Raw genomic sequence first — 17,318 nt, forward strand, 5'->3', positions numbered from 1 at the left:
TCTTAAAAGGGTTAAATTCTTCCTTTGTCACGGGTAGCCGTAGTACATTTGAATTTCCGAGCCGGGTCAACCTTTCCGGTCCCAGTTTGTACTGTACCGCCCGGACGTTGGGTAAATAAAGCAGACACTCAATAGGACTAGCCGGTGCAACAAGGTTGACGCGGTCAGACTTTAGGTTAAATTTACTTTTACTAAAGGGTCAGAGGTGCGTGTTGTATCTGCTGCATCCCTAAGTCACTTTTATTCAACAACTACAATTGAAAACATTACATTTTTTAGATGAAATTTCATTCTTGATCATAGAAAGACTAACGATACCGTTGTGAATCAGACATTCTACAAATTTAGGGTCCCTTGAAGTTACGCCTAGTAGTCCCTTTAACATTGTAATTATTGGCAAAAATCAATTCTTATTTATAAAATTTAGAATAATTGAAGTGCAAAAGCACAAAACAAGAAATAAATTTCATGGTTAAATTTTAAACATTAAAAAGTTCATATTCACCATAATTGCAATTTCTGGGATACTTTATGCATATTCTGTGGAGGGGGAGGGGGGGGGGGTCAGAACTTCACCTGTAAATCCAGTGTAAGCCGTCTATGTATATGACAAGTGATACAATTTTGGAAAAATCTCTTGTCTTTTCGCAGATATTATTTACGATTATTAGGAATACAAAATTGGGTGCAAATTTTGTTTAATTTCAATTAACCTTCCAGATAGAATTCCTATTCACAAAGCTACTCATCAAATCATTGATATTTTCTATTTTACTTTTAAATTAAAGTGACTTCTAAAATTGTATTTTTAAATTTCGATCCCTTGAAATTATATCGGCATTCGGCAGTCTCTTATTTTAAAAAGTATATCGAAGTATCAGGATGTAGGTATGTACTATGTATATGTTTTTATGACTATGTATAGATATGTCAAGAATGAAATTGAAAGAATGTTGCTTCTAATACTACAATGTTTTATAATATTCTTATATACTTTTATATTCGGCAGATCAAGCAAATAGTTAAAGTTAGATGGGAATTTTTAGATGTGCTTTACTAGTGCTTTCGGAGATCAATTTTAATCCGCAAAGAGGCCGAATTTAAAGAATTTGAACCGCGTCGCAAAACCGTCCAAACCCGGTTCCAATTGAGTGCCGACTCAAATCGCGAAACATTGAATTTAATTTTGAGTGGAACCAACCATGTTAGAGACGCGTCTCAAATTTAAGTCGCGGCTCAAATTCTTTAAATTCTGCCTCAGGAGAAAATGTTTAACTAGGCATACCATAGGTTATTACTCATAAGTGTTTAATTGCACATTTTACTAAAAGCTCTTTTGCTTTGTATTTACCATGCATGATTTGCATGCTTTTCAAAGATAATTTCAAAGATAATATGATATGAATAAAATTATAAAATATTGTCCAAACATCATCACAAACTTTAAAAATTCAACATAAATTAATTGATACAATTTTCGTCATGAGAAATATTTTTTGCATCCCCTCTTATTTAGTATTTATATATAGTTAAAGGGAATGTACGTGTGATTTCAAGTAACCTTCCATTGTAAGAGAAATAAAACCTATAAATAACATTTTTCTTAAAATATTAATCTGATCAATAATGTTGAAAAAACCGTGATTTTTTTTTATCTAAAAATTGTTTAACTATGATAACTTTTACATTGTAATTTGATTGAGAACCCACAAATGATCAGTTTTTAAAACTATAAACATGGATATCTACTTCATACTTGATCAGACGTTTGAAATTACGTCTCTACAGTTTTCATTAAATTCAACATTTTTGTTTCTCTATTGAAAATGAAAATATTTCTCAAAATTGTTGTCAGCTATATTTATTGTTAGATCTTTAAAACTTTTATTGACATTACAAATCAAAATTTAGGTGACAGAAAGTTACTTTTATTGCAGTTTATTTCTTTCAATAGTTAACAAACGAGATAAACCCACTTGAAATACAAGAACACAGTCAATATAATCAGCTGTTCAGTTTAAGTGTCCTTAACACTCGATGAAGGGTAAAATTGATGACGTATATTTCTGGATATCTGGCCTCCAGGGTTCTTGATAGAGAAATATCTCTTTGAATATACTTATTCATTTTGGAATGAATAATTATAAATTAAATCTGTAAATTGGATGGATTTTCGGATGTTTTAAAAGATTGTGTATTTAATTTCAAAATGACTGTTTGATATTTTAAAACTAAATGGAAATGCAATATCGAGATTTTTGGAAACAAAGAAGGGTGTCAGAGTGGAAATTCTTTTTACCTCAAATTTCTATTTGAAACTCTTTTTAATTTCAAGTTTGAAATTAAAAATTTGAAAGTTTCGTAAAATGAAGTTTTAAAGTAACATAAAGAAGAATAATAAGATGTTTTAAAAAGGAAGTTGAAGTGCCTTAAACGGAAGTTTGAAGTAAATTAAAGGGAAAGACAAAGAAGCCAATTCCTTATTTTTATTCTTGATTAAAGACCAGTCATAATTCATGTTTTGATACAGGGTGTCCCACGAAACTTGACAGTTGGTGAATAGTTTAAAATGTCTGCTTCCATAATTTGATAAGTTGTTTGATACTAAAGAGATTAACAACATTTTTTATATGACAGTTATAGTATAGTAAAATTGATTTCACAGTAAAATATATATGAATTAAACATTTTTTAAAGAAATAAATTGCAAAAAGTCTTTAATATCTAATATCGTACATCGAAGAAGACATTCAAACCTATTCACCGACTGTCATGTTTCGTGGGACACCCTGTACAGAAGTGATCAAAACAAGCCTTATGCTTTATGATTGATTAAAAAAATTAGATTTAAAGAAATGAAATATTCATAGCTCTGTATCAATAAAACATCTCTAGAAATAAACTGCACAATCTTTTTAAAAACTATAATCGGAATTCTTGGATGATTCCTAGGAGCGTCTTGGATAAGTAAAGAATTCTATTTTTTATTTCTTGTGAGAAAATTAGATTTTCAAGTTTTCGTTGAAGTTCAGAGATTCAAGATTTGGCTCCACTCTCCGCTCTCCTGAAATTTGAAGCAAAATGTCAATACCTTCAATTTGTGGACAAAATAAAATCTTGTATTTTTAGAAAATCCGATAAAGTTTTTTCTCTCTTTCAACTTTTATTCCTTACTTTTCGTCCATGTAATTCTTTTTTTCTTTTCTAATATTTTCCTTCAAAAGTTGCAAGCCCTTCTATAGAAAGGAGGAGTATTTTGCAAATAAAACAAGTGCTTCATTTCTAAATTGTACGTGTCCAGAGCTACAAAACTAGCTAGGTAAACCAAGTGCTTCATTTCTAAATTGTACATGTCTACGGCTACAAAAAAAGTAAGTGAGGTCAACCTAGTCCTACAAATTGATTCAAAGGAATTGAGTCTTTACCACTAACTTTGATTTTCTAATCCCAACCCAATGATATAGACATAACAGTTTTCAAACTATGAATTCTGTCACATCTATTATTGTAAGTTTAAAATATCAAAAGTTTACACCATCAAGTTTCAAAGATATTACAGAGATTAGAAAAATTTGGCAAAAAAACAATTATTTGTTATTAAAATCAGGATTTATGTTGTGCTCTTAGTGTTTTTATCAAGTTTAATAATTAATTATTCAACTGTAATCTTAATACCGGACATTCATTTTAATCGTAATCATGAACAGAAAGTTAGAGATATCTCACACATTTGAAACCCGTATCATTCTATTCGGGGTTTTGAACAACATTAGATTAGTATAATGAATAAAAATGTTAGAGTTTCCTCTTCAATTTATATTTTCAAAATTTTTAATATTTTATTAAAATATTAAGGTTGTTTCCATGACCAGTTTATTAATTGAACCAACGTATTTGGAATAAATATGATATCTATAAATTTTCTATTCATTCTTCATTCATAAAATTCTTGAAACTTTTAGTCTTCCTTCATCATATTTTTAATTAATGTTTCTTTAGAAAAAAATGAAGTCATTTTTGATTTTGACATATTTTTTAGAGCCTTCATGTTCTAATCTTACATAAATTTCTAACTTTCCTTCATCAAAGTAAAATTTAACTTTTCTAACCTTGCCCTTCAAGAGAACCTTCATGTTCGATTTCAAGTGAACCTTCATTTAGAAAGAGTATTCCCGATTCACAATGGTACCTCAAACTTTTATCAGATCAATGTGATTTCCAGCTTGAAAACTGGTTCCTTCTGACATTTTCCGTTTGCAGAAATCCGCAAGTAACTTTTATGAATAATCACAATTGAACATTTTTAAGTAGAATAAACGTATATCTCAATCAGTCTTGATCATACTCTACTCTTTAAACAGAGGTTCACTTGGAATTATGTCTTTAGTCTCCACATAGTGCACACAGGCTGATATGAAAAGTTACATAAATATTCAAGACAGGGTCAAATTTGAAGTGTCGACATGCCTTGGGCTTTGATATTACCGCACTAACTTTTTGTAGCCCTAGACTTTTACAATTACATGTTTGAACTGTGATTTAGATTTACTTTTTAATTAGAAATTGACAAAATTCACATATCGGGTTTTACGTCAGAGCTTGCAACCTTTGGATCAAATATATGAACAATATATCTTTGGATCAAATATATGAACAATATATCTTTGGATCAAATATATAAACAATATATCTTTGGATTAGTTTGATATATTTCAATTGTAATTTCTCTGGTTTAGCTTTTAAAGCATTATCTTAACTTTCAAACTGTACATAAAGCCCCCCCCCCCCCCCCCCCCCCCGCCTCTCCAAACCTCCAAACTTACTTAAACTTAATCCATCCCCGTCCTTATACTATACATTTGACTCGGTGTACATTGCATAATAAGTTGATATACAAACTTTTTTATTCAAAATAATTTTTAACTACAAGTTAAACAGTTAGTTTTACATTTTTTGTTGGTCCCCAAGAAGAGTTTATCAAATAATCAATCAATCAATCAATCAATTAAAACAAAAGAAAGAAACAGTCGTTTTAAAAAAGTGAAAAAAATATACAAACTAATAAAACGTGTTGTTTTATAGATTATAAATATTAGAGTGTTTAAATGTCGTCATTATTTCCCCAAGTTTAAAGGGCATTGTACCTACTGCACTGAGTTTAAGTGGAGATGATGTGACAGATCTTGATCTTGTTGATAGTGTATATCCAAGTCCTTGAAGGAACAATCTAAATATATTTAATGATTATGTCGAGAGCTACAAAAATGAAATTTTTCGCACAGAACAGAACTGATTTCTCACCACATAGTTTACCTTGCGTACAAATTATGAAACATTATTGGTGCAATTTTAGGATCTCCTCTAGTTTGGGTTTTACACACAAGTATTGAAGTATTGAACAAATTTATTTTTTCTGTTCTAGCTTTTCAATAAGGAAAGTTCTAATTGAAATCTATGTTAATTATGTAAGTTTACGTTATATTTACGCTAAATTTACGTTAAATTTACGCTAAATTTACGTTAAATTTACACTAAATCTACGATAAATGACAATGTGAAAGCGACCTGATTGCTTCTGCTACTTTAATTGGTTGCTCTTCAAGAACCATTCCTGCCTCCTGCATTTTCATCCAGGTACACCTAGAGACATATAGGTCTAAAACCAGAAGAAAATCAGGCAAAAATTGGATCTTGATTCTGATCAATATTCGGAGCTTACAACATCTTTGCCCATGTATTTTTTGCCAATGTCAATTTTTTCTGTACGTCAATTTTGATACAGGTCATTTTTAATATTTTTTTATTTTGCTATTTGTCTTTTTTGTAGCAGCAATTTGTAGCCTGCAGTTGCGCTATCTGCAAAAACAATGCTTTCTAGGTGTATGCATAAGATATGGTGGTAAAAATCTACCAAGCAAAAATAAATACAGTAAGAATTGCATTACATATAACCTGGGTCTTTCTATTAAATAATTAATTGTTTAAAAACCTATTTAACAATCAAATAGCTTTGATTTGACTAACTGGGTCTAAAAGACCATTAGTAATGTCTTTTAAACTACCGCAAAATTGACGATTTCTAGGTCACATAAATCCAGTTCGCGAGGCCTGGGTTGAGCTGAGGCTTAAGTGTCAGTTAAAACTGGCCTAGATATAATCGGCTTTTACAGTTGATATTTTAATCAACAAACCTGGTCAAAACTACTGTTAATGTTGACCATTAAATTACCTGGCTGGGTCTAATCGACCATTAAAGTTTACTGTTGCCTCGATATGCGGACTGTTGTCTCCCACAATATTCAGAACTGGCATCTTCAGGGTTCTAAACAATCAATTAATCAATAAATAAAATTATAATAAATCAGGGATCAAGAAGTCAAATAATCAATCAATAAATCAACAATCAATATAAGTCAATTATCATAAATATTGCTCAATCTCTTGAAGTAATTTTAGAGAGTTGATAATATAAACTTTATCTCTGAGATATTTGAATTTGGCGCCCTGCAAATTCAACCAACCACCGCTAGGGGCTCAGAAGGCGCTAGTGTCGGCTCTTGGCAGCCATTTTCAATAGCTTGTTGCCGGCATAAAGAGCACAGATTTACTCAGAATAAATTGACCGTACAGGTCTTAGTAGAGGAGAAATCTCCCTTATTCTTTAGCCAAAATAAAGTACAGGTTGGGAGTTCAGGTGAAGAAGATGTGAACAGGGACCCGACAGAATGACTCAGAGATAAGGTAAGATAGTATCATATCAATCAATCGAATTGATTCAACTAAACAATTAATAAATCAACAAATCAACCATTTAGCATAAAAATCAATTAATCAATAAAATAAACAAACAAACAATCAATAAATTAATTAATCAATCAACGAATCAATCAATTTATCAATCAGTAAATTAATCAGTAAGCAATCAGTCAATCAAAAAGTGAGCAAGTGAATCAAGAGATCTAACAATTAATCAAAAACCGAGAAAATAATCAATGAATCATTAAATGTATCAACTAAATTATTCCTAAAAGAAAAAGTTTTTTTTTTAAGTTTTCACATTTTTATGAAAATTTACAGCAACCTAAGACATTTTAAATACAAAAAAAACCAGTTTTCATTAAATTTGATAAAGTTTATTTAATATTTACCTGTTAGCACCGTACAGGGTTTTCCCGTCTGCAGAGAGATCTCTGGCTAGCTGAAAACAGATTTATTTTAATGACCCCTCTATCTTTTTCTAAAAATAAACCTCTATTTTTAATCTCTTCCAATTGACATAACATAGTACCAATACACACTATTCTTATTTCATCAATTAATGATAAATCATAAGAATAGAGAAAATTAAATCTATATATAAAGTTAGATGAATAAGAAGGTAATAAACTTTTATTTTATGTTTACAAAGATCTAACAAATCATAATAGTAAAGGCAGTGGAGGTCAAGTGTGGTTCATGAATCAATAGACCAACGTTGATGGGGCGATCAATACATGCATCCAATGAGCTGTGGCTTTTTCTCAAACGAGAGAACTTGAAATCTTCATTTCGTTTTGACAATGCCTTTAACCGTTATAAATTTTCATCTAACAAAATTTGTTGAAGCACAGACATCAAATTCACCTTAGCACAATCATTTATCAAATTCTGTTGAATGATTCTGCTTAGGTAAATTTGATGCCGGTTCTCCAACAAATTTTGTTAGATGAAAATTTAAAATTTCACGTTTATAGATATAACATAGCAGGAAGCATTAAATTAAAAACTATACAAGTTAACGAATAGTTAAATTGTATTGATCAATAAACAAAAACTTAGTTTTATGAGAAAACTTTGGATCTCTGGGTTAAAAGGGAAATAGGTTTATAACTTTGCTTAGCAATTAGGGTGCATTGTATTTCTTATCATTATTGTTGTTTTTATTATATATTATTATTATTATTATATATTATTATTATTGTTATTATTATTATTAGTATTATTAAAGTGGATTATTACCGCCAGGTTGGTTATAGTTTATTTTTTAACAAAAAACGTGAATGTTGAATGTCGTCAAGCATTAATTGTTAAATACTTTCAGGATTAAAAATTCTTTCTTTGGAATATTGTAGATTTTTAATTTTTCATTAACTATTTTAGTCTTTTCTCGTGTTTTTAGAAAGCCTTTTATCAGTTTTATCAAATATTTAAGAATACAAATCTACAGTGAAAGCTTTGATGACCTTTTTCTTTATCAGATTATTTCTTTTATGATCAGAGCTGAAAAATTTAGAGTGGGATATCCTTAATTCCAATCGATTAAATTTCAGAAATGCGCAAAAATTAAAAACCGGGTTTTTTAAAGTAAAAGAGTGCATTTCTAATCTCTAGAAATTAATCTGAAGACTAAATTATTCTTTAGATTAGCAAAAAGAGAGGATCAAACATTGATCTCTACATCCACCGTTTTAAAGTTTTCAGCTCAGAAATTGCAATGCACCAGTTTTTGAAAATTATCATCAAATAGAGACTGAAGAAGTAATTCCCAGTCTAATTTCACAACGGTTCCATTAACAGCTTTGTCTCATCTAGAATGCATCCAATATGAACACTTTTATTTGCAGTGACGAGTGAAATTTTGTTTAAAAACAATGGAGGCGATATTTATCAGTTTTCTGAAAAATTTGTGGATTCTCTACAAAAGTAATATGCAACTGCTTCAGAAACAATGGAGAAATTATCAGAATTACACACTTTTCAAAAGCCAGAAAATTACGCTACCACATCATTATCCAGATTAGAATTTCCAGGGAATTCTTGTGAATTGGGAATGAAAGGTCTTTAGGGGGGGGGGGGGTNATATAATGAATCTAAGACTGATGGCTACAAGTCATTTAAACTTTTTGCAAATTTTTAAAAAGTAAGTTTTCCGTTCTCGCTTCTAACAATTACAGAAATCCATAGAAGCAGAATTATGAGGGTATATAGAAATTCTTCTAGGAGAGGCTTATCATTTTTTGACATTCCACGGGGGCTTAGTTAATTATGGAGGCTATCCCCCCCCCCCTCCCCCCTGAAATCATAGTTTTTACTTCTTCCAGGGGGAAGGCTTGTTTGGTTGCATATTTTAACTCTTTTTTTTTCTTATTTTAAATTCCTGAAAAATTTCTAACATGTGAGAATTCAAACTAAATAAAATCTATATTAGAATAATGCTCTGTTAGCTGTTGTCTATTCTAACTTTTATTGAATATTAACTGTAAAGAGTTTAGAATGGGAAAATACAAGAAAAGCTTGAATTAAATTTAAAGGTTAATAAGAGAGAAAAACTGTAAATTCTAATAGAATATTTGACTTTGTCATGAAAGGGTATACAAGCTAATGTATGGAGTAAAATTACATTCAAACTTAGGAAAGAAGAAAAGTGTTTGTTTTACTAACTTTATCAACTTTTTGCATGCAAACTTAAAAAGCAGAAAAGTGATGACCAGAAAACTGTAGAATAGGAAGACGACAGTAAAAATTCAGTAGTGCAATTTACTAAAGTAAGTTGTTAAATCGCTTATTATATGAAATTGGTGTGCTTACACTGCACAATTGCTGTGTCTTATCTCCATTCTACAATTAAAAATCAATAGTTGAGTTTAAAAGTCGACTACTTATTCAAGGGAGTTTTCTGGATATCACTGTATGTAAACAGTGATTACCAAGGCCATCCCTATTAAATTTTACCCTTGTTGCGAAAAGCACCAAGAACCCCATTATCCATTTGTTTTACAAAATAAGTTTGTCGGATTCTATTCTAAGTAACCCGGAATAAAATACATTTATTAATTATGTCAAAGTCGTCTTTGACCTGAGAAATAGTTTGCGGCATTCAACAAAGGTAACATGATTTTAGAATTTTTTTTGTGAAACTATAATCATGAAATAGTTTAATTTGATACATTAAAATTTAAACAAAAGTTTACCATCTCTGATATTTTTTAGAGCAAAAAAATGACACACCATTTATGATATTCCAGCGGGAGGCTTAAACCCCGTTGGGTGCTGAATCCTCCCTTATTATTATTATTATTATTATTATTATATTGTCCAAACATCATCACAAACTTTAAAAATTCAACATAAATTAATTGATACAATTTTCGTCATGAGAAATATTTTTTGCATCCCCTCTTATTTAGTATTTATATATAGTTAAAGGGAATGTACGTGTGATTTCAAGTAACCTTCCATTGTAAGAGAAATAAAACCTATAAATAACATTTTNATAATTATACCTGTGTTATAATTATACCTGTGTTATAATTATACCTGTGTTATAAATATACCTGTCTTATAATTATACCTGTGTTATAATTATACCTGTGTCATAAAATGCTGTTTGTAAATGGATGCAAGGCTTAGAGTATCTGGACTCAGACGAGAACCTTAAACAAAACATAAATAATTTGTTTTGTCACAAACCACTGCAAACTATGCAGAAGGAGAAGTTAAAGATTTCACTGGAAGGACTTTGTGACCTCGTAACTCCTTTACTTTTGAATTTACGCAAAAGTGTGAGAAGCGCAAATTTATTTGGCGACATATTAGAAATGTAAAACAATTAAGTTCTTCTCAATAGCTCTCATCAATTAGAGGAAAACATAAAAACATTTCTTGCTTTATACTTTAGTTTGACGTGAAAAATACGTTTTTTGTCCCATTAAATTTTGCTGATCTGATATATAGGTAAATATCTTTTTGAAAAATATACACTAGAAAATTCAAGTTTTTTAAGTAAAACAATTTTACCAAGAAAAAATGTCCGGTTTAAAGAAAATGTTTGTATCCGATTCCGACCCATTTTTTCAAATTTTCCAATAGAATTTAATCTTTGTAACATGATGGTGTAAACTTTTCATTTCTTAAATCATACTAATGTCTAAAATTTACTCATTTTATCATACAGAACATTTATGTAGATATGTATATAGTTTTTTTTTGTATCCAATACACGCCAAAACGGCGATAGGGCCCAAATTTTGAAAATCAACGAAATTTTTTATGAAATCCGCGAACTTTGTTTGTTATTACTTTAAAATGTATACAACGAGAAAATGTTTACAATAAAAATAGAAGATGGGCGCAAAGTACCATGAAAGCCTAGTTTATAGACATAATCTCTGCTTGTTTGTAACTTTGTATGTCCTCATAACTCATGAATCTCTTAAAAGATTTGCCTCAGAATTAGACTGGGTAAATCTGTAGAAACATATATATATATATATATATATATATATATATAGCATGGGTTTTCCAGCCAAAGCTGGTTACCCAAGAAAGTACAAAAATAAAGTTACTAATTTTACCTATATGATGCCATAGCAAGTATTCCACCACACTTTCGGGAAACTTAGTGCTCTTCTTTAAACTCTAGATATATAGCAAAATAAATAGATAAATACATAGATAGATAGATGGATGGAAAGATAGAAAGAAGGGAAGATGGATAGATAAGATATATAGATAGTTTGATAGATTATTGGGTACACGGGTAGGTAGACAGATAGATAGACAAATGAAAACAGAGGGAAACACTATAAATAGATAAAAAGATAGATAGATAGATGTTGGACAATAAAAGTTTTGAAAATTAGTGCTTTTTTAATTAATGAAATGAATTAAAAAATAATAATTACTCAAGAACAAAATTACCTTCATATTCATCTTATGATAAGCCCACTCAACCCACCCCGCAGAGGTTATATTACAGTTAAATAATATCAAGCCCTCAACCAGCTTAGGTCTAAATATATCAATTAGGTCTAAATATATCAACTTAGGTCTAAATATATCAATTAGGTCTAAATATATCAACTTAGGTCTAAATTTATCAATTAGGTCTAAATATACAAATTAGGTCTAAATATATCAACTTAGGTCTAAATATATAAATTAGGTCTAAATATATCAACTTAGGTCGAAATATATCGACTTAGGTCTAAATATATCAATTAGGTCTAAATATATCAACTTAGGTCTAAATACATCAACTTAGGTCTAAATATATCACCTTAGATTTAAATATATCACCTTAGGTCTAAATACTTCAAGTGAGGTCTAACAAACTTATATATTGGTATATTCACCAACTTAGATTGAAATATATCAAGCAATTTGTATAATTCCAAGCATAGGAAATATGTACTTTTATTTCGGAGAAATTTTTAAAATTGATGAAAATCATGACATCAACATCAACATGTAAAAAGAAATCTTTAAATCCTCCAATTTTCTTTTTGCAGAACAGTTTAGACTGAGGAGTATTATAATATTCATTTTTCTAAATCTGATAACAATAAGAAGTTGATGTTATATAATAGAGAATTATTTACTTCAAGAATAGCTGCCTGGCTAAAAGTTGAATTTGAAAAAAAATCAATAATTTAAAAATCCTTCACTCTGGGCCGTAGTAAATTTGAATTCGAACAGGACCTGCGCAGTTTGTACCGGCTTGATAGATAACAGCGTGTACTGACCCGATCCTATGGTACAGTACGTCGCCCTCTAACCAGACTAGCATACGACAGGGGTCAATTTTCTTTGCATAGTCCCGTCGGAGGGCTATGACAACTCCCATTGCGCGTTCATACTTTTTACAGTACCCGGCCTAATCCTAGGCCTATTTGACTGACCCCACTGTGCCCTAGATCTATATTTACCTCCTGAATGCTAGTCGAACTAGTACATTAGCTCCCAACCCAGTTCCCAACCCAACAAAGAACGCTACTCCGTAATGATGGCACACATATTCAACCATCTAGAATATATTTTATATTCAACCATCTAGAATATATTTCATATATTTCCTAATCGTAATAATTGTATATTATACTATTGCATAATAATTGTATATTATATATATTGTATATTATACTATTATACTATATATTATACTATTATACAGTTTATTAAATGAGAATTTCCAACAACAACCAAAAAAGACAAATCTATATTATTTTAGGAAAAGTTTTTTTTAAATCCCTTCTTTATATCACAAACAATGGAACTGAGTTTTTGCCACAAACTCAATTGTTCTAAATCCTGTTACTTTGCAACATGATGGTGTACACCTTTGATATGTCAAACTTAATTATCACATTTAGCAAAATTCTTGTTTGAAATATCACTATTCTAAAACATTGAAGTAGAAATTCATTGCGATTCGAAAATCAGAGTGTGTGTCAATAAGATTCAATGTCTATGCTAATTTTTAGTATTTCTTTAAATACATACCTCTGAAAGTTGTTCCATACTAGGATACTGGAAGTCTGTAGGGAGATTAGGACAATTTGATCTCTAAAATTCAATTATGTATACTATATATTTATCTAGATATTTATATATATATATATATGTATATATATATATATATATATATATATATATATATATATATATATATATAGATATATATATATATATATATAAAGTTGTAATCTCTGTTTGTCTGTCTGTCAGTCTGTTTGTTTGTCCGATCATAACTCGGGAACCCCTTGACTGATTTGTCTCAAATTTTGAGCTTGGGAAAACCACGGGAATGTTCTTAGCTTGGTTTTGAGATTCAACGTTTACGTGGGTCGCCTTTGATAGGGAAAATTTAGTTTCCCAATAAAATCGTTCAAGTGCGGGTAAACGGCAGGAGTAACTTATCGTAACCTTGGCAGCGCTGAGTTCCCAAGCTAGTATTTATTCAAAATTTTAATCTCTGTTAGGGTGCATGTTTGTATGTCCGATCATAACTCAGGCACCCCTGGACCGACTTGCCTCACATTTTGATTGGGGAACTCGTAAGTTCCACGGGAATGTTCTTATATATAGCTTAATTTTTAAATTCTAAGTTTAGTAGCATAGATAAAGATAGATTGCGCATAAGACGACATTTTTCATCTTGAAAGATATAAATGTACAGAGATGTTTTAAAGATATTCCTATTATATAGATTAACTAGGTCGGTTGTGAACATTGGCTGTTCTTATGTCATTGAGTACTTGTGGTGTACATGAGTTCTGTAGAGAGAAATTTATGTTAGTTTAGTCCTTCTCATGTCCTTCTTCAGTTCTCGTCAATATGATATATTGCTCAGTGAAATATTGTTGTTCAAATAGTTCCATTCCCGGAGTTATTTTACACTCTATTATGAAATGCATTAAAACACCAAACCATGGATATATAATAGATGGATATATATCATAGTCAAGATTTTTCGCTGGGGTGTTATGCAGTACATTACCCTGGAACTTACAATTTGTCTTTGGTTTTCGTAAAGTTAATAGATGTCAAAGGCGTATAGAAAAACATTGTAAGTCTTTAAAAATTGATTTAGCCTCCTTCTTTGTATTATAAAAATTGTTGGAGATACTTATATTTAATATTTTGAATTTTAAACAAATTTCTCAATATCTTGGTCAATTCATAAGGTACACAAATGGCAGACCACATTTTGGAATTCTAAAAACAAGGCGCCTTTGATGCCACCAACTCTTTGAAGAAAATGCTATGATCAAAAGATTTAAGCTACATTATCACATTTCTGCTTACAACAGGGCCCACTATCTACCTAAGTTCTTCTCTAATTTGGACCCTGAACTTCACTTCAAACTTTTTTAAAGTACAAATTATTTTTATAGAATGAACAATAGACAGAATAAAAATTTGTTATATTAAAACCTAAAATTTGCTATGCAGAGGTTTTAGAAATTTCCTAAAAATATCTAGGGTCCACTGAGATATAACAGCTGCTTAGCCCACCGACAAAGTTATATGTACACTAGCCCAGAATAGTATAGATCGGTAGAAAGAAGCCTACATATAAGCGGGCCGTGCACCAAACCACCCCGCTTATCATTGAAGTACACTTTGACCCCTAGAAGTATGAGTTCACGGACTGTACAATTCTTGATTATTTTGCGTACATAAGCTATCTATGCTTATTTATTTGCCTAAGTTTAGTAGAGGTCCAATTGTAAGGGAAAAATATCTAAAATCTTAAAGCGCATGTAAAATGCGAGAGTAACCATATGAGTACTCTGGGCAACGCTTGGTTCTTATTACAACATGGTGTTATACTTATGATAAAAAGAGCTTTTATTTAAATTTCTACAATTAGAAGATTTGACTATGATTGAAACTGATTTCTTAATAAATAAAGTATGTTTTCTTTGAGTATTGTTTGAATTATTTTTATTTAAAATTAAAGTTTAGTAAACATGTATTGTCAATGATAACATAACAATTCAGCGTATATTTCACTGATCTATCACTTAATCTGTTTAATTTAAAAGTTTATGCTCTTAGATTTGAATAAATTACAAAAGTTCCAATCTCTGCAGGTTTATCCATAAAGTTTTCTATGTATTTGTAGGAATAGCTAAAATACGATCTATAAATAAAATTCTCAGAAATAAACTCAAGCTTGTGAAAAGGATGAAGGAGAAATTAGTTTTGAGAAAATATTATTAAACCTTGGTGAAAAACAGGTTCTTTTTACATTATATTTTTTGCATTTTTGAAAAAGAAAAAAATTAAATTATGAAATATATCCCAGGGTGTCGTATCAGTTGGACTAACGTTTGCTTGGACTAATGTTCATTTGGACCAACGTTCAACAGGGCTATACATATAGTCCTGTTGAACCAAAAATGTGTTCAATTAAACAATTTTTTTTAAAAATTACCTTCCATTAAGTTTAAGTATTTTTACCAAAAACAATCATATGATGTAATTTTATTATTTGCAGGTTAGTTTAGGTTACGCCAATTTATGGGCCGAGCGCTGCGGCTAGGACAGCGTATGGGGCCTAGCGCTGCGTTAAGGACAATGTTGGGGCCCAAGCACTGCGGCTATGACATGCAAGGGAGTAAAGCGCCGCGGCAAGGACAGGCTAGGGAGCCGGCGCTGCGGCCACAGATCTCTTAAATGATGATGCCTATGTATTAAAATAAATTTTTTCTTTTTTGAAAAATTTCTATTTTGTTTATATGTACTAATGTTCAATTGGACTAAAAACCGGTTTGCGAACAACTGACTTTTGTTTAATTGTATGTTAAAAGCTATAGTCCAATCGATATAGCATCTATCCCAGTTTTTTGAATATTTCTGCAAAATTAACATTTTTTAAATGCATATGTTCAAGTAACCCAGATACTATAGAGTGGTGAATAAATATTATAAAATGACATCACCTGACCCGGAGCAGTAATATGAAGAATGGAGAATCTAGAAACTACAGCAGCCATGGCGCTACAACCAAGAAAAGACTGAAAAAAATAACTTCTGAATATTTTGTTTGATTAATAAAATCTGGAATGTAGAAAAAAAAAATTAAGATAAAAATTATTTTGAATGTAAATGTTTAGAATTTTCAAAATTTTATATTTATAACTCGATTCTAATGAATGATTTTTAAATGTTCACATATAATTTTAAAAAATGAAAAAAACTATTTTAATCATTTCTAATTTTTCAAAACTATGAAAAAGTAAAATAAATTTAATTCTAGGAATGTTTGAAGATGTTTCTCAAGTTCTAATCTTATTAAATAAATCATCTTAAATAGCTTTGGATCTAGTTCATTCAATTAGTGGCATAGCAACATATTTATTTACGTTCACCAATAAAATGCAACAATAATTACAGAATTGATGGAGGACGCATAAAGGGCGCACAAGGAAGGCATAGATAGATTTGGAACGTGCTTGGAGGATTTACAAACACCTTAAACTACGGTTCATTAGAAATACGGTACGCACATTGAGGACACGCATTTAGGACAGACATTGAAAACGCTAATTTGAGGACATACATATTGAGGACACACATTTAGGACATTTAGGTATATAAATAAAGGATACACATTGAGGAAACACATTTAGGTATATAAATAAAGGATACACATTGAGGAAACACATTTAGGTATATAAATAAAGAATACACATTGAGGAAACACATTGAGGTATATAAATAAAGGATACACATTGAGGTATTTACATAAAGGATACACATTGAGGATACACATTGAGGTATATACATAAAGGATACACAGAGAGTTATATACATAAAGAATACACATTGAGGATAAACATTGAGGTATATAAATAAAGGATACACATTGATGATACACATTGAGAATACACATTGATGACGCGTATTGAGGACACACATTATGGATGTCCATTGAGAACGAACATTGAGGACACATTTTTAAGACAGAAAATGAGGACGCACATTACATGAGCATATTTATTATGAACTATATTGGGGAAGCAAAAAGTGTGACAAATACACCCTATTAG

General features: G+C 30.4%; 2 protein-coding genes across 2 annotated transcripts; both read right to left on the bottom strand.

Moving 5' to 3' along the window:
* Window positions 1-2,991: 2,991 nt before the first annotated feature.
* LOC111702689 (protein NDRG3) lies at window positions 2,992-7,238 on the bottom strand. The gene is made up of 5 exons (XM_023474454.1): window positions 7,149-7,238; window positions 6,230-6,322; window positions 5,566-5,640; window positions 5,145-5,227; window positions 2,992-3,064 (listed from the first exon to the last, which is right to left on the bottom strand). Exons 2-5 carry the CDS (start codon window positions 6,310-6,312, stop codon window positions 3,003-3,005), a joined length of 303 nt encoding a protein of 100 aa, XP_023330222.1. The 5' UTR covers window positions 6,313-6,322; window positions 7,149-7,238; the 3' UTR covers window positions 2,992-3,002.
* Window positions 7,239-10,341: 3,103 nt separating this feature from the next.
* On the bottom strand, window positions 10,342-16,284 carry LOC111702669 (protein NDRG3). The gene is made up of 6 exons (XM_023474422.1): window positions 16,209-16,284; window positions 13,261-13,323; window positions 12,687-12,784; window positions 11,680-11,770; window positions 11,334-11,397; window positions 10,342-10,412 (listed from the first exon to the last, which is right to left on the bottom strand). The coding sequence occupies exons 1-6, from the start codon at window positions 16,260-16,262 to the stop codon at window positions 10,342-10,344; spliced, it is 441 nt and encodes a 146-aa protein (XP_023330190.1). The 5' UTR covers window positions 16,263-16,284.
* Between the last annotated feature and the right edge of the window lie 1,034 nt (window positions 16,285-17,318).

Source organism: Eurytemora carolleeae, unplaced genomic scaffold (genome assembly GCF_000591075.1).
Source record: "Eurytemora carolleeae unplaced genomic scaffold, Eaff_2.0 scaffold7, whole genome shotgun sequence".
Taxonomy (NCBI): Eukaryota; Metazoa; Arthropoda; class Copepoda; order Calanoida; family Temoridae; genus Eurytemora; species Eurytemora carolleeae.